This window comes from Acanthopagrus latus, chromosome 19, assembly GCF_904848185.1.
Source record: "Acanthopagrus latus isolate v.2019 chromosome 19, fAcaLat1.1, whole genome shotgun sequence".
NCBI classification, from domain to species: Eukaryota; Metazoa; Chordata; class Actinopteri; order Spariformes; family Sparidae; genus Acanthopagrus; species Acanthopagrus latus.
This window is the reverse complement of record NC_051057.1, coordinates 24029824-24046862: the sequence shown is the minus strand read 5'-3', so window position 1 is coordinate 24046862 and position 17039 is coordinate 24029824. Positions and strand designations below refer to the sequence as shown.

Below are 17039 nucleotides of genomic sequence, written 5' to 3'. Positions count from 1 at the left end.
GGTGAGATCAGCACGAGGACAGGAAGCATTCAGACGACAGATCACACATCATTAGAGAGGTCAGTAAATGTGACATAAGTAATGTAAAACCTTCAAATAAAAGCTTTCATAGAAAACGATCTACAGGAGGATGGACGGTACCTGTGTGGGACCGCATGTGTCGGGTCAGGTCCTGCAGAGACCAGAATCTTTTGCCGCAGACGTTACAGATCTTCTTCCTCTTGTCGACTCGTCTTCCTGACACCTCTCCTCCCTCTAAACTCTTTGGTTCTGACGCCTCCTCGTCGCTCCTCTCCTCTTTCTCTTCCTCCTCCTCCCCGCCGCTCTCTCCATCACTCTCACCTCCCCTCGCTCCTCCGTCCTCCTCCTCCATCTCCATCTCTGCCTCCTTCCCCTGCTCCTCCTCTTTCTCCTCCTCTGTACGTTTGGTGCTGCTGCTCTCTGTCGCCTCCTCATTCACCGGCGGGTTCTCCTCTGCCGGCACTGGGGGCGGCGTCTCCTCGGAGAGGTGCGCCCTCTCATGGCGAGCCAGCGTGGTGGCGTAGCGGAAGCTCTTCTTACAGACCCGGCACACGTGTTTGTAGTCCGGCTGCTGCTTCACCACGGGGCTGCTGGAGGAGGAGGAGGAGGAGGAGGAGGAGGAGGCGGTGCTCCTCTCCTTCTCTTGGCTCTCTGTTGCGACGTGGGGAGCGGAGGTAGAGGATGTGGAGGAGGGGGAGGTGGAGGAGGACGAGGAGGCGGATGCAGGTTGGGATGGCTGATCTTCCTGAGCGGAGCTGGAGGTCGTCGACAGCTTGAAGTCGATCAGCTTCTTGCCGAAGTTCAGGTCCAGACTCTTGTTGCTGTGGCAGTCGTCATCGTCGGCGCTCTCCACCTGCAGACGGACCAACAGACAGATTATTGATCGGACGGGACGGATGAAGAGATCAATACCTGTGGAGTGACGTCCTTTAAAGGAGCAGTATGTAGAAATGTTAAAGCGAAGAGACAGAGCTGCACTGGCTGAAACAAACTGAACAAACAAACTGACCTTAAAGGACAAAAACACAACTTACACTGTGTTACTGTGTTTACATGTGGCGGACCCCGCCACCTGGCCAGCCTCACACACTGTTCTGAGAACAGTTTGTATTATGACCTCATTAATACTATAAATGTTAAAATTCAGACTTTTAATTTCTTCTATAAATCTAAAGACTGTCTCTTTGTTTGTGAAACGTCAGCCAGTGAAACTGCAGGTGTGATGCTGCTGCAGGTGTGATGCTGCTGCAGGTGTGATGCTGCTGCAGGTGTGATGCTGCTGCAGGTGTGATGCTGCTACAGGTGTGATGCTGCTGCAGGTGTGATGCTGCTACAGGTGTGATGCTGCAGGTGTGATGCTGCTACAGGTGTGATGCTGCAGGTGTGATGCTGCTACAGGTGTGATGCTGCTACAGGTGTGATGCTGCAGGTGTGATGCTGCTGCAGGTGTGATGCTGCTACAGGTGTGATGCTGCTGCAGGTGTGATGCTGCAGGTGTGATGCTGCTGCAGGTGTGATGCTGCTGCAGGTGTGATGCTGCTGCAGGTGTGATGCTGCTACAGGTGTGATGCTGCTACAGGTGTGCAGATGCAGGTGTGATGCTGCAGGTGTGATGCTGCAGGTGAACTCTGACAGGAGGCTCATGTTACCTTGCTGCCGTTGCTCTGTGGAGGCGGTTTGTCCTGTGCTGTGCTGGTCTCTGGCGCCCCCTGCTGGTCCGGCTGCTCCGAGGTTTCTGTGTCCTGCTGCTCTTCAGCGCCGGCAGCTGGACTCCAACCTGCAGCACAAACCAACATCCGTCAACACCATCAGCAGACTGAGCACGGATAACAACACAGCAACGGTTCTGTAATGAGATGGAAGAGACGAAGTTGTAGTCGACTCACCGTGGCTTGGATTGTGGGTGGGGCTTGATGTTGTTGGCTCCTCCTCTTGTTGTTCTGTGGGGGCGGGTTTATCATCTATTGGGGCGGAGCCTGAGTCTGATGAGGCGCTGAGGTCTTGTGCTTCTGTTGTGACCTGCTCCGTCTCTGACTGACTCTCTGTAGGGACGACACAGCCAGCACAGTCAATACAATGAACACAATCAATACACAGATCGATGGTCTCCAGGTGAGATGATCACCAGGAGTCTTTCTTCCAGGTTGGTAACTAAGAAAAAACGTTTTTGTCTTTTTTTTGTCACGTGAGAATTTTATTTTGACTTATTTTGAAGTTTTTGCAATATTATAAAAATTGTGATTAATGAACCTTCAGTTCCGTTTTACTGTTTCAGCCTCATTTAATTATTTTAATTTGAACATCGCTGCGAATCAAAAGTTCACTGAGAGAAAAGATTCATAAGACTAAAGTTACTTTCACATCTTTGTCCTTCTTCAGCAATAAATTTGAAAAAGTTGAGGCGGTTTTAGTTTCTAACCTGCGCTCTCATGCGATCCGTCGTCCGCGTCTTTTTTGACGAGGGCGCCGTTGCGTCGCAGCGTCCGTTGGGTCACGCCGTGTTTCCTCAGCAGGTGGCGCTCACAGTTGGATTTGGTGGAGAAAAAGGCGTCGCACTTGGGGCAGGGGAACGGCTTTTGGCCTGAAGACAGACAACATTTATTCTTTTAATTTTCTGATTCATGAACTATATTTTCCGGGCAGAGGGAGCTACAGAGGTGGAGGAAGTTCATCATCACAAAGAAAAGTTCTGTGATGGTTCTGTCGGTGCTGCTGCAGCTGCAGACACACTGAAGGACTTTATAGACAGTTAGATGAGTTTAGTTAAAAGGGTTTAGCAGACCCTTCTTATTTATCTGGCTCCTCCAAAGGGTCGCCAGATAAATCAGAGGGGTCGTCACATGATTAATGGGAGAAGAGAGATAAAAGTTCTGATGCGCAAAACTCAGATTCAGGCTCAAATCTGCTTATCTGAAATATTAATGCACTAAATAATTTAACTTCACCGATATTGATACAATTATCAGGAATCAAAGAGACTGAAAACTGATATTTGGAACTGATAAAAAATCTTTGTGTCAAAACAACCAGTGAGAAAATAAACCAAAGGACAATTTAGTTCTGTATAAAGTTCTGCAATATAAACAACAAGTCCTGGACCTGGTGTGCGTGTGTGCGTGTGTGCGTGCGTGCGTGGGCGTGTGTGCGTGTGTGCGTGCGTGCGTGGGTGTGGGTGTGCGTGTGCGTGGGCGTGTGCGCAGTACCGGTGTGTGTCAGCATGTGTCTCTGCAGAGAGCTGGCCCAGGGGAACACTCGGGGGCAGAAGGGGCAGGTCATCTTCTGGACAGAGTTGGAGTAAGCGTTCTTCTTTCCTTTGGACTGCGGCCCGACCGACGCCTTCACGTCCTCCTTGGCTCCTCCCTCCTTCTCCTCCCCTGCTCCTGCTCCGTCCACGTCTCTCTTCCCTCCCAGGTCTGCAGCTCCCGTCTGCAGGTAGGTGCTGAACTTGTTGGCGTCGGTGGTCGCCAACATCTTCTCCACGCTGGCGAACTCCCCACTGGATTCAAGGTCGATGCCTCCACCGCTCACGACGGACTTCTCCTTCATCGCCAGGCCGGCCGGCTTCTTCCTGGACCGCTTCCTGCTGGACAGAAGAGACGAACAGCTCAGCAACAGTTTACTGGTTTAACTCTGGCGCCATCTGGTGGTAGAAGCTGATCTCACTACCTGAGTCCTCCGGCTGTAACGTTTAACTTCCTTCTGCTGTTTATTTTATATAAACACTGATAATAGTCTTTCTTTTCATTACACTATTACTACTACATTATACTATTACAAATAAAGTTTCTTTTAAACCCAGAAGATTTGATGTCCAGAGTTAAAATGAGTAAATTGTTGTTCTCATCAATTTCTGATTCAGTGAATTAGATGTTTGATGTATTTAACGGATCAATTAGCAAAAAGGGAAATAACAATTAAAAGCATGACTATTGAATTCATTGTCAGTCTTTTTTTATGAGCTGTTGGATGATTTAGACAATAAAATGTGGTAAACTATTAAAAAATGCTTCTCGGTTTCCCAACAAACTGAACAAAACTGTGAAAAACAAGAAACTCAAACAACTGAATTATTCATTGATTCTTATTTGTTGATTGTTTCACGTTACAGATATCAGAGTCAGAACAATTAGTGTGTTTCCTCATTAAATCGATCCATCAGCTGTATTCAGTGTCTGTCTCGTACCTGGAGGATCCTTCAGGCGTGTCGTCACTTTGCGTCTCCAGGACGGTGGAGGTTCCCGGCCCGTCTGCAGCCGAGTCCACCTGAGAGGACGCCGGCTGCGTTTTACCCTCCAGCGTCGCAGACTCTCTCTTCAGCAGGTCTGGAGCTCCGGAGACAGAGCTGATGATCTGTGCGATGGAGGCCAGAGGAGGGAGCTCCTTGAGGGCAGTGGAAGGCGAGGAGGTGCTGGTGGAGGAGGTCGGTTTGGGGAGCAGGGGTTTGAGGCGCTGGGCTCGTGTAGAGTTGTTGAGGGAGGCGGGGGGAGGGGTGGATCCAGGGGGGAGCTGGTAGCAGCCCAGCTGGGGGTGAGGGTGTAGAGGAGGCAGGACGGCAGCCGTCTTCTCCTCCTTGGACAAAGACAGAGCGTGCTGCTGCTCCACGATGCTGCTGCCGCTCTGCTCCGTCTTGATCTCCCTCTTCTCTCCAGCGCTCGCTGCCTCCCTCTTCTGCCTCTTGCTGGGGATGGACAGATCGATGGGCTGGTCCAGCATGGAGCAGTCGAAGCTCGGGGAGACGCTCTCCAGTTTGACTCCAGGAGACCCAGACTGGCTGAGGGATCCTCGACCCTTAGCGGAGAAGTCCAGAGGCTGGTCCAGTTCTGTAGGGTACGTCATATTGGCCAGCTCCTCCACTTTCACTGCCTGGAGCGTCTGAATCGGAGGCTGGCTGACACCGTTCAGCGCCATCGGAGTGACCGCAGCAGCTCGACCTGAGGCGGCGGTAGCGACGGGCACGGTGGCCGGCAGGAGCGTGGCGATGTGGTCTTCAATCTCCCTCTCCTGGACCTCCGGGTGCTGCTTGAGCAGGTGGTGGATGCAGTTGCGTTTGGCCAGGAAGGCGGCGCCGCATCGTCGGCACTCAAATGGCTTCCTCTGGCAGCCGTTGTGAGTGCGCAGGTGGATCTGCAGCGCACGATATGTCTTCAGGTCCTCGCCGCAGAACCGGCACGTTGTCTCAGCTCCGGCGCAGCCCGTCTCCGTGTCTTGGGTGGTGGCTGATGCAGTGATTGCCGTGGCGATGTTCGCCGTGTTGGAGGTGACGTACTTGATGTTTTTCTCGATGTCCTTCCTGGAGGTCTTGGCGTGTTTCTTCCTGAGGTGGCGCTCACAGTTGGCCTTGACAGTGAAAGGATAATGACAGACCCGGCAGACGTACGGTCGCTCGCCGCTGTGCGTCCGCAGGTGTCGGATCAGCGTGGCTTTGTCCGGAGCTACATAATCGCAGATGTTGCACTGATGCGGAAGGATGCCGAGGTGGAAGCGCATGTGAGCCTGCAGGACGCCAGAGAAGGCGAAGACCTGGTCGCAGAATCGACATGGGAACGAGCCTTTAGCCGAGCCGGCGTTGTTTCCCCCTTTGGTTCCCGGCTTTCTCCCACTAAGCCCCGCCTCATCGTGCACTGCTGTGGTGGCGGCCGGTGGGGAATCAGACAAAGGCGTGTGAGCATCACCCATACACTCTGCATCCAGCTGCCCTCCATTCCCAGCTGAGGAGGAGGAAGAGGAGGATGAGGAGGGGGTTTTGAAGAGAGTCGGGGTTGGTGGAGGCAGGCTGGGGCTGATGCAGCCCAGTGACGCCTGCTGGGAGCTCTGGAGGGGGGGAGGAGTCGTCGCTGTGAGGCTGGAGCGAGGGGTGAGGGGAGGTTTGGGCTTCAGTGGTGGCATCGCCTTCTGACCCTGGACTTGACCTGGAGGATGAACAAACAGTCGGTGAGCAGCACGAAATGTCAAAACTATGACTCCAAATCTTTTAGCGTCTTTAAAAGTGGACTGATTATAACTGGACTACCTTGACCTCCAGCGAATCCCGGAGCTTTGGCCAGAGACGGGAGGGTCAGCCCCATCTGATTCGGAGCTGCACTCGCCACTTTGAGAATCTGCTGGATGTCGGCCAGCTCCATGATCCCGGCTCCACCTGCTTCTCCGGGTTTGACCCCCGACGCAGCGGCACTACCTGTTGCAGCGCTCCCGTCAGGCTGCAGGAGGAAGCTGGTCTGGAAGGGCTGCAGGGAGAGCAGGCTGAGGGCGTCCCGCTGCGAGAGGCCCTGCAGGGCGGAGGCGGAGCCAGAGCCCTCCAGCAGGGGGATGCTGAGGGCTGCCAGACCGCCAACACCCAGCCCCAAAGTCAGGCCCAGACCTCCAGACAGGTAGGCCGAGGCCGGCTCCTGGGGAAGGCTGGAGCACGGCGGCTCCACGTGGATCACCTTGATGCTGTCCAGGTGGGCCTGATGGATCTCATCGTCTGTGGGACCAGACTTCACCTGAGAGACAAAGACGGCATCCGTTTACAGGATGGCACTACAGAAACACACCTCTTATCTTCCATCCTCACTCTGGTTTTTAAACCTCGTATTTCCAAAGCTTACCGTAGAAATGTGCTGGAGGCCGAGACCTTCCAAGAAGCTGGCCTGCTCCGACGGAGCGACCTCGTCCTCCTGACGGCTGCTCTCAGCACTGCTCTCTGCAGCTCCACCCTCCTCCTCCGCCTCCAGGTCCTCTGTGTCAGTTTTGGCGGGGTGGGAGATGGTTTTATGCAGTTCCAGGGCTGAGCGCAGCGGGAACGCCTTGTCACAGCAATCACAGACGAACCGGTGGAACTTACTGATGCAGCGGCGAAGGTTCGTCTCACACCAGACCTGCGAGGACAGAAGAGCCGGTTAAACACTGACCCTCACGTCTGACCATCATCAGAGCCGCCGTCCTGCATCCGTACCTGTGCGATGTGAGCAAACTTCTTGCAGGAGAAGTCGATGAAGGCCAGGTCATTGAAGCCGGTGGGGATGGAGGGGTTGTTCTGGATGAAGGGGCGGCCGCTGGGGTCCTGGGGGAGGAGCTTGTGAACGCCGGCGTTGTGACGCAACAAACCACGATGGGTTCGAAAAGACAGGCAGCAGAGATCACACCTGCAAACACAACGAGGGAGCTGACGTCAACACTTACAAAGTGAAGAAGAAGAAGAAGAAGAAGAAGAAGAAGAAGAAGAAGAGTGTGTGTGTGTGTGTGTGTGTGTGTGTGTGTGTGTGTGTGTGCGTGTGAGATAACCCCTGGTGGCTGTGCTGCTCCTGCTCTTGTTAAGTGCTGAGAGGACAGCTGCTCAGTGTCTGCCACAGTCACACACTCTTATCACATCCTCAGAGTGTGTGTGTGTGTGTGTGTGTGTGTGTGCGTGTGTGTGTGTAAGCTGTGTGTAATCCCTTCAGACACATTGTCAGAGGATTTTTGGGGGGCAGCAGAGGGAAACACAGTGGACCATATGTGGACCAGCACTTGTTAAACCGTCCCTGTGTGTGTTCATGGCTTTAGTTATAACAGTCAGTAGAGCGCATACCTCTGCCAAAGCCTCGTGTTCGCTGTGAGGACGTTTAATGTCCCCGACAACTTCTGTAGTCTGATTTAGACACTTGTTAGCAACCGAAGGTGTTTTTAAAATTCACCACAGACTTGCAGAGCTACAACAGGAACTGACTTCACGGTTTTAGGATGAACGAGTAAAAAGGATTTAAATCTCTGCAGCAGAACCTTAAATATCTTCTTTCCTCCACACATTTTCAAAAACTTCTGCCTACGTTTCCCACAATGCAACCCTGCAGCCTCAGACACAGATGGGCCTTATATTTACATATCTGCAGCTAATGTAATTATGATAACAAATAAAGCTGTATCAATATGGCTCCCTCCCTCCATCCTTCCTCCTCCCTCCATCCTTCCTCCTCCCTCCATCCTTCCTCCTCCTCCTGGTTCAGTCGATCCTCTTACAGGATGATTAGTGAGGATTTACAGCTAAATATTCTCGCCTTCCTCCATAACGAGCTCAGCGCCGCCTGCTGCACTCTTCCTCTCCATCTCTTTCTTTTCTTTGTCTTTATGTCCTTCAGTTTCATCTCATTTTTTCATCCATCGCTCCTCCTCCTTCAGTTTCTCTCTGTCTCTCCAGTAACTTCTTAGCTTCCTCCCTCTCTTATTCTCATCATCCATCTGTCCCTCCCTCTTCTCCTCCTCTTCCTCCCATCCTTTCATCCTCTCCTCGCTGGCTGAAATTTAAACTTTGATCAGTCTTGAACGCTAAATAACTAGTTTGGATATTTTGGGAGTATTTGTTTTCTTCTCTCTTCAGAAGATTGATGCCACTCTTACATCAGCTAGCTGCATGTTAGCTTAGCTTAGCACAATTACATCACCAGTGGTGGAGGAGGGACTCAGATCTCTGAAGTAAAATCCAGAATTAATCAGAAATACTTCATGTATCAGCCAAATGTACTTATTGAAAGTAGCCAACATGTTTTATTGCCGGTGATGTAACGTAACTAAGCACATGACTCAGTTTGTGTGCCTCGGTGTTTGTGTGTGTACCTCAGAGCCGTGTCCGGGTGAGCGTCCATGTGTGCGTCCAGCTCCAGTCTGGAGTTGCAGGTCTTGAAGCAGATTGGACAGGGCAGCAGCTCCTCCTCCGCCCCACGAAGCGCCGCCGCCGACTCCTCCGACGCCGCGTCCTCCCCCACCTGAACACACACACACACACACACATCAACACACACACACACATTAACACACACACACACACACACTAACACACCACCACCTCTACAGTTTCATCAGCAAAAGAACACCAAGCGTAAAGTGTTCGTACCTTCTTGGAAGGCGGCTCCTCTCCGTTCTCCTCCTCCTGCCGCCTCTTGACGGACGGACGGCGGCGTTTGGTGGGTGAGGGCGGGCTGACGGGGAGCAGGCCGCTGGCCGGGTCCTTCTCATGGATCTTCATGTGTCTGATGGAGAGACGGAAACTCACAGGTGAGCATCAAAACATTAACTGTCAAATCGAACCGTCAAATCGAACCGTCACATCGAACCGTCACATCGAACCGTCACATCGAACTGTCACATCGAACCGTCACATCGAACCGTCACATCGAACCGTCACATCGAACTGTCACATCGAACCGTCACATCGAACCGTCACATCGAACCGTCACATCGAACCGTCACATCGAACCGTCACATCGAACCGTCACATCGAACTGTCACATCGAACCGTCACATCGAACTGTCACATCGAACCGTCACTCTGCGGTGAGTTCAGCGTCACTTCAGACGAAGATGACCAGATAAAGTTTTTATTCTGAGACTGAGTTAGACCCTGTTTCACTTCAGTTGTTTTAAAAAAGATGATTTAAACCTCAGTGTTCAATCATCATCATCCACCAGCTCAGACTCAAATACAACTTGATTGATCAGCTGATTATTGGTTTCATGCAGGAGGACGAGAACAGGACGAGGAGGTGGAGGAGGATGGATCTCATCTTTCTTCTTCCTCCTCCAGTTTCTCCTTCAGCTGCGTCTCCTCAAAGGTCAGATGTTGTTGGTTGATTTAGAGCTGTGTGTGTGTGTGTGTGTGTGTGTGTGTGTGTGTGTGTATGCTTCATACTTGTGAACGTGTTGATCGAGAGTTTGTGAGTGTGTGTTTTAGTTCAAGTGTTACTAGAAGCGTGAGAAAGTGTGCGGGCTGTTAGAGTGTGTGTGTGTGTATAAAGGTCACACAGCTAGCATGTAGCGGTAGCGACGGTGTCAGTTTACAGAAGTTCAAAGTAAAGAGGAGAGGACGAAAGGAAAAATAAGTAAAGGAAATGAAAAGAAGGGTGAGAAAGGAAAGGAGAGAGGAGAGGAGGAAAGGAAATAAGGAAAGGAACTGGGTAAAGGAGGAAGAGTGAAGGATAGAGGCAAGAGGAGGGAGGGAAAGGGAGTGAAGAAGAGAGGAAGAGAGAGGATGTGAGGACAGTGGGAGAGGAGACAAGGAAGGAAATGAAAGAAGGAGAAAGGAAAGGATGGTAGAAAAGGAGAAGAGATGAGGAGAGGAACCAATGAAATGAGAAAGGAGAGGGGATAAGACGAGGGAAGGAAAGGAAAGGAGAAGAGGGAGACAAAAAAGGAACTAAAGGAATTGACAACAAGAGGAAGACAAGAAAGGAGAGAGGAGAGGGAAAGAGGAAAGGAAATAAGAAAAGGAGAAATGGGACAAGGAGGAGAAACAATGAAAGGAGAGAAGAGCAAGGAAGGAAAGGAAGTGAGGGAAAGGAAACAAGGAAAGGAGAGGATGTGAGCACAGTGGAGGTGGAGATGAAAAAGGAGAGAGGCAGCAAGAGGAGAGGAGATAAGGAGACGACAGTAAAGGAAGGATAGGACACGATAGAGGATGAGGGGAGAGCAGGAGAGGACGAGGTGGGATAGAATGATATCATCTATTAATAGGACCCAACAGGCAGCAGGCTGGACGCCCATAAGAGGTCCTGACAGAGAGGTCCAGTCAGCAGACCTGGGACCAGCTGACAGGAAGCTGTTTATTAACCAATCAGGTCGATGAAGGGAAACAGAGGAGGCGGGACAACGAGAGAGCAAAGTCTTCTTGGCCCAAAGTGTACTGTGACCCCAGAACCGACCAATCAGGGGGCAGGAAACACGCAGAGTCAGCAGACACACAAGCCTGGTGTGTGTGTGTGTGTGTGCGTGTGTGTGCGTGTGTGTGTGAGTTGTGAACAGCTGCACACACACACACACACACACACACACACACACACACACACACACACGATAAATTTAGACCAAAACACTTCAGTTCATCACATTTACACACTCAGTATCAGTAGAAGTTCTGACAGTACCAGGTTCTGGTTCTACACCGTGAACTGAGCTTACTACATAAAGTACACTTTGGAAATAAACCTGAACCCAAGTTTACTGCAGACGGAACCAGAACCAGAACTCAAACTGCTGCAGCCAGTAGTGCGACAGTAACAGTAACATGATGTACTGGTGTTACACCCTCCTCCTCCTCCTCTTCCTCCTCCTCCTCTTCCTCCTCCTCCTCTTCCTCCTCCTCTTCCTCCACCTCCTCCTCCTCCTCTTCCTCCTCTTCCTCCACCTCCTCCTCCTCTTCCTCCACCTCCTCCTCCTCCTCCTCTTCCTCCTCCTCCTCTTCCTCCTCCTCTTCCTCCTCCTCCTCTTCCTCCTCCTCCTCTTCCTCCTCCTCCTCCTCCTCCTCCTCTTCCTCCTCCTCCTCTTCCTCCTCCTCCTCTTCCTCCTCCTCTTCCTCCACCTCCTCCTCCTCCTCTTCCTCCTCCTCCTCCTCTTCCTCCACCTCCTCCTCCTCCTCCTCTTCCTCCTCCTCTTCCTCCTCCTCCTCTTCCTCCTCCTCTTCCTCCTCCTCCTCCTCCTCCTCCCCCACCCGTCTCCACCTGCAGTTCCTCTACATCACCACGGGGGCGCTGTTGGGTCGGCGAGTGCTCGGCCCAGACGGCTCTGACACATGTATCAGCCTGTGAGTCAAACGACAAACACTTCACTTCTCCCGTCAGGAGGAGAGGAAGGAGACGGAGGGACGAAGAGGAGGGAGGGGAGGAGGAGCTGCACATGTAGGACACAAGGGAGGAAGGAAGGAAGGAAGGAGGTGAGCGAGGGAGTGAGGAAGAATTGAGGCAGAAGGATGAACTGAACTTTCTGAGCTTCTCTCTTCTTCTCTTCCTCTTTGCTCGGCTCAACCGCGCAGCAGCCTCCGAGAGCCAATCACAGCTCAGCACACCGCTGCCAGCCCATAATAGGCTAATGGGATGCCTCGCCATGGCAACCAGGCCCAACGGCCTCACAACAGAGCGACAGAGGGCCGAGAGAGGACGACTCGTGTGATGCTGCTGCTCTCCATCTGTGCTTCTCCTCTTCTGTGGGGTTCTGTCTCGGTTCTGTCTCGGTTCTGTCTCAGTTCTGTCTCAGTTCTGTCTCAGTTCTGTCCCGCGGAAAAGTTTTTCTGAGGTGATGATCAGGAGAGTTTAATGTTTCAGCTGCAGGATGTTTGTTTAAACTCAGTCAGACGTCCATCTTTATACTTTACATTCAACTCAAACCTGATAGAAACTTGGTATTAAAGAGATTATCAATAGTAGTATTGATTATTGTACTGATAACTTGTGAATGAAGAGAAATTAACTTTGCAGGTAACAGTTTGCTCCAAACTACTTAATTTCTACTACACAAAATCATTAAGAAATGAATCCAGTAAGTGAATTAATTCTTAAAATCGACGACTTCATCCAGTTAAATGTTTCAAAAGTTTCATTCCAGCAGATGTTTTTTCTATCAGACATGAGAGGACTTTAAAGATGTTTGTGTCGTTCTCTCTCGTCTGATGTTCACACAACAACGTCTGCAGTAATTCAGGAGATGATCATAATTGAATAATTTGTCCATCAGAAAATCTGACCAGTTTATCTTTAACATGATAAAAAGTTCTGCTGCAGTCGAATGAATCTTTGTCAGATAATATTAGCTGATGTTAATGTTTTTAGGCTCTGACGTGAGCGTCACTGCTGTTACTCACAGGATGCATGTTGGGAGTGAACACAGTAAAAGCTCACGTCCGTCTGTGTTTGGTTAAAAAACAAATTCAGGAAATGCAGCATGTAAATTTTGACACAAACAGACTCGCAGCTCGTTTCTTCCTCCAGTCGAGCTTCAACAGGAATATTACATTTCTACACTTTGAATAAAGTTGATGGTCGGATGAAAGAAGCTATTTTCACATTCCTCTGCTGCTAAACTCTCCTGCTTTTGTTTGTTGTTATATATTTGAGTCTCCTGTTGTCGTCCTGCATCAGAACTTTTCCTTCTTTTTCTCTGAATTTCTCTCCTGAGGGAGGAAGGACACATTCCGCTCCTCTGTTTTCCCTCCTTCTGCATCGCCTCCCATCGCTCCTCTCCTTTGTTCCTCCCTCCCTCCGTCTTCCTCTCTGAAGACGGTTGAGTAGGAAACTCTCACGTTTCACATTTCAAAGGATGCTCCGCTGCAAAATGGATTCCTCCCTCCTCCCTCCTCCCTCCTCTTGTTTCCACTCTCCATCCAAACAGGCCTCCTCTTTATTTTCCTACAGCGGTGTGTGAGATCAGGCCGAGCAGAGCGAGCAGCTCCACATGTGGAGCTCAGCTTTTCCTCCCTCTCTTCCTCCTCCTCTCTGCTTTGCATTGTAAATCAGTGCTAAATAAAAAAAAACTGCTGTGTTTTTGTGTCATCCTGTTCACAGTTTTATTTTTGGTTTGTTTTAATAAGACTCGCAGGATTCTCAGAAAATGACGCAGCCGTTTCCAGGGTGTGTTGACGGAAATCAGCATCCAGCTCAGCGTGCTGTTCGCTCAGCGTGAGTTCAGTTTGAGACTCACTAAACCAGAACGCCGGCTTTCTGCGGCGGTGACATCAGGATGTGAAGCCGCGGCGGTTCTTATCTGGCCACGTTTACACGACTACATCCTCGACAAGAATGGAAAAGTTCATTTCCTTGTTTGTCAAACAAGCTCAAATCGATTTGAAGACGATCAGATGCTGTGTGTGCCAGGCCTTCAGTTAGGGGTGTAACCCTTTCTGCTACAGGGCGGAGAGAACAAACAAACATGAAGGCAAAGACCCTCAATAATGTTGTCTGGACGGACGATGAAGTTAGCGCTAATAAACTCAGCAGTACGTGAGAGAGGCGGGTCTGTGATGTCACCGTCTTCAGGCCCGAGAAGCTGCCGTGGTGTGAAGGAACCAGAACACAACAACAAGTTTACTGAAGCCGTTTCCTGTCCAGAACACGTCTGTGTCAACTCTTTGAGCTCGATGTTTACAGGCCTGACAGAACTTTACGGTTCTGGTTCAGTCAGAGACAAGCTGGTGAACATTTAACAGCCCTCAGGAGGCGGTGGAGACCAAAACAGAGCTACAAGAAGAGTCATCGGGTCACACAACCACAAGGAATCAACAAACAGTAAACAAAGAGTCAAATTATTCAAATGTTTAACTTGAACTGTATCTGAGGATGAAACACGACGAGCGTTTCACCTCAAACAGCTTCTGGTTTGTTTCAGTTTAAAGAAACAGGTTTAGCTCCATAACAACAAATCACATCTACTTTTATACACTCAGTTCATTTGCTTTCATTCCTGTTTTGCCTCATACTGACGCCGTGATCTTGTTTCAGGAGCTTTCTGATGGACGTCAGTGGACTCAGAGTGGAAGACTCATCGCAGTGAAACGCTTCGTTTGTCGGGTTTTAATGGAAAATGCGGCTGTTAATGTTTGACTGGGACAAAGTTGTGTTGTGTCAGTCATGGTGCTGGTATGAGGAGGAGTGGGCAGAGAGGAATGACTGTAGGCCGGCAGACACAAATCTGCTGGATGTCACTGAAACTCTCATCAGTTTCCACTCTGATGTGTTTCTGTGCTCGCAGGTTTTCTCGGCTGTTTGGCAGCGAGATGTCGTGTTTCCTGCCGGTGAAGACCGAGCGGAGAAACAACACGTCTTCAGCTTCAACAAGACACGAGACGGCAAAAACATGACTTAAAAGAGCAGTACACCTAAAAATTAGGGATGGACAATACAGGGAGGGGAGAGGAGACGAGGAGAGGAGGCGAGGAGAGGAGACGAAGAGAGGAGATGAGGAGAGGAAACCGCAGACACTATTGAGTCTGATGGTGGAGGCGGGACTTTGCTGATAAATGACTGGGCGTTGTTCTGTGTGTGTGTGTGTGATGGAGATGGATGATTTGAAGTCGTCTTCCCACTTCCTGTGTAAACCCCCCAACACACACACACACACACACACACACACACGCACACACACAAACACCATGTAACCTCAGGCAGAGGAAGTTGGCGTTTAACCCGGTCCCCAGTCAACCATGATGGGAGCACAAACCCAGACTGGTCCTGAGTAAGTGTGTGTGTGTGTGTGTGTGTGTGTGTGTGTGTGTGTGTGTGTGTGTGTGTGTGTGTGTTCAGTAGGGACACACAGATCTGTTTTTATAATCCTTACTTTGCACTGCAGTGAATCGTTCTGTCTGAGCAAATTAACTTCCTGTGAGTCGTTGTTTACGTCACAAACAAGAGGAAGTGTGTGTGTGTGTGTGTGTGTGTGTGTGTGTGTGTGTGTGAGTGTGAGTGTGTGTACCGGTGCATGTTGCCGTTGGTGGTGAAGGTCTGTCCACAGATGTTACACTTGTAGGGTCTCTCTCCGCTGTGGACCAGCATGTGTCTGTCGAGCGACGAGGCCGAGCTCAGGCACTTCCCACAGATGCTGCAGGAGTGATCCGTCGCTCCGGTGTCGGCGTTGTGCTGCAGAGAGGACGACATGCACACACAGACACACACACTGACTTACTCCAACTGTAATCTTCTCTTTAAGCCTCAAACTGTAGGAAACGTCCCGTGTCTCTCTGCAGGACGGTCAGTGTGTACCTGTCTGATGTGCATGGTAAGCCCGTGTTGTGTCTGACAGTTCTTGTCACACAGCGGACAGATAAAAGCTGAGCTGTCGTCTTTGGTGTCCTGCAACACACACACACACACACACATTCAGGTCACAGGTGAGAGGAGTCACAGGATCCATTAAAGTCAGTGTTAATACAGGTGATAATGGCTGACGACGTGTTGGTTATCAGGAATAATGAGACGCCTGGAGGTGAACGATCCTCCTCACACCAGATTATATTCTCGTCATAAAATCCTGAAGTTTTTATACAAAGCAGCAACTCCACACACACACACACACACACACACACACACACACACACACACACACACACACACACACACACACACACACACACACACACAGAGCCAGGGAAGCAACACTTCCTGTTTCCTGTTTCAGCCACAGGAAGTCATGACGTGACATGGAATGCTGCAGTGCATGATGGGAGAGAGGAGAGAATGTACCACAGTGACGAGGCAACAGGGACGAGAGGAGAGGAGACAAGGGTGTGTGTGTGTGTGTGTGTGTGTGTGTGTGTGTGTGTGTGTGTACCTGGGTGCGTCGTGCGCTGCGGCCGGGCGGCGCTCTCATGGCTGCCGTGAGCGACTTGCTGGGGGAGGGGCTTGAAGAAGAGAAGAAGAAGTCAGTTTACACACGTTGATGTTTCAGTACGAACAATCTGACGAACTTCAAAGTGAAGGAACTTTATTTAAAACCAGACGAGGACTCGGGTCGTCACCTCGGGGAGTGTCCGGCGGAGGAGTTGGCTGAGGTGACTCCACTCCCTCCTTCTCCTTCTCCGCCATTGATGGTCCCTGCTGCTGACATCACTGCTGACATCATGGCGTTGATGGAGGACAGATCTCCTCCTCCCTCTGCTCCCATCATTCCTCCTCCTCCTCCTCGGTCTCCGTTCTGTAGCTTCTCTCCTCCGCCTGCGTCCTTCTCCATCACTCCGTTGATCGCTGCGTCATGAAATCACCGATGTCACTACGACACTCTCTGTCTAAAATCGATGATATTCTAGATGGAGTTCTGTACTCACCTTTGAGGTTATTGTGTGTCTTCTCCTCCGTTAGCTCCGCCTCCTCTGTCTTTACGTCTTCTCGCTGCTCCTCGCTGGAGTTTTCCATGACGGCTGAAATAAACACAAACATTAAAAATGACGATCAGAAACTTCGACCTGCAGAAGATTCACAGAGAAAAGCATATTTAGCACTGCTGCAAACGGCACTAAAACCCTGAAGGTCTTTAATGTCACCGTGCTTTTACATGTCAAGTGAGGGCGCGTTAAAAGGGCAGATTTCTGAGTGGAGGCTGGTGTGTGACGGCTGACTAAGAACAGCACCGTTAACATCCCGGTCTGCTCATAAAAACAGTTTCTGGTTCCACAGGACTGTTCACAACACTCAGAGGTTTTAATGCTCCAGATGTTTATAAGAATACAGAATACAGCAGACAGGAAACAGTTTGTTTACTTCGTATTTCTGCATTCTCCGCACATTTTAAAGACTATAACTCCGTATTTT

General features: G+C 50.4%; 1 protein-coding gene across 4 annotated transcripts in view; it reads right to left on the bottom strand.

The window, feature by feature from the left end:
• The window catches only part of rreb1a (ras responsive element binding protein 1a), a 55419-nt gene that overhangs the window by 5231 nt on the left and 33149 nt on the right, over positions 1-17039 (bottom strand). For 3 of the 4 annotated variants that reach the window (XR_005071466.1, XM_037079119.1, XM_037079121.1), the window contains 16 exons: positions 16556-16648; positions 16250-16475; positions 16063-16132; positions 15495-15584; positions 15208-15371; positions 8870-9005; positions 8593-8741; positions 6956-7145; positions 6609-6878; positions 6032-6503; positions 4205-5930; positions 3225-3604; positions 2441-2602; positions 1908-2063; positions 1671-1798; positions 142-874 (listed from right to left, as the gene is read on the bottom strand). Coding sequence is in view for 3 of the 4 variants with exons in the window: in XM_037079119.1 (XP_036935014.1) it covers positions 142-874; positions 1671-1798; positions 1908-2063; positions 2441-2602; positions 3225-3604; positions 4205-5930; positions 6032-6503; positions 6609-6878; positions 6956-7145; positions 8593-8741; positions 8870-9005; positions 15208-15371; positions 15495-15584; positions 16063-16132; positions 16250-16475; positions 16556-16648 (5145 nt within the window). In the remaining variant the exon portion in view is untranslated. The remainder of the gene's footprint in view (positions 1-141; positions 875-1670; positions 1799-1907; positions 2064-2440; positions 2603-3224; positions 3605-4204; positions 5931-6031; positions 6504-6608; positions 6879-6955; positions 7146-8592; positions 8742-8869; positions 9006-15207; positions 15372-15494; positions 15585-16062; positions 16133-16249; positions 16476-16555; positions 16649-17039) is intronic. The other variant, XM_037079120.1, reaches the window with a different exon arrangement.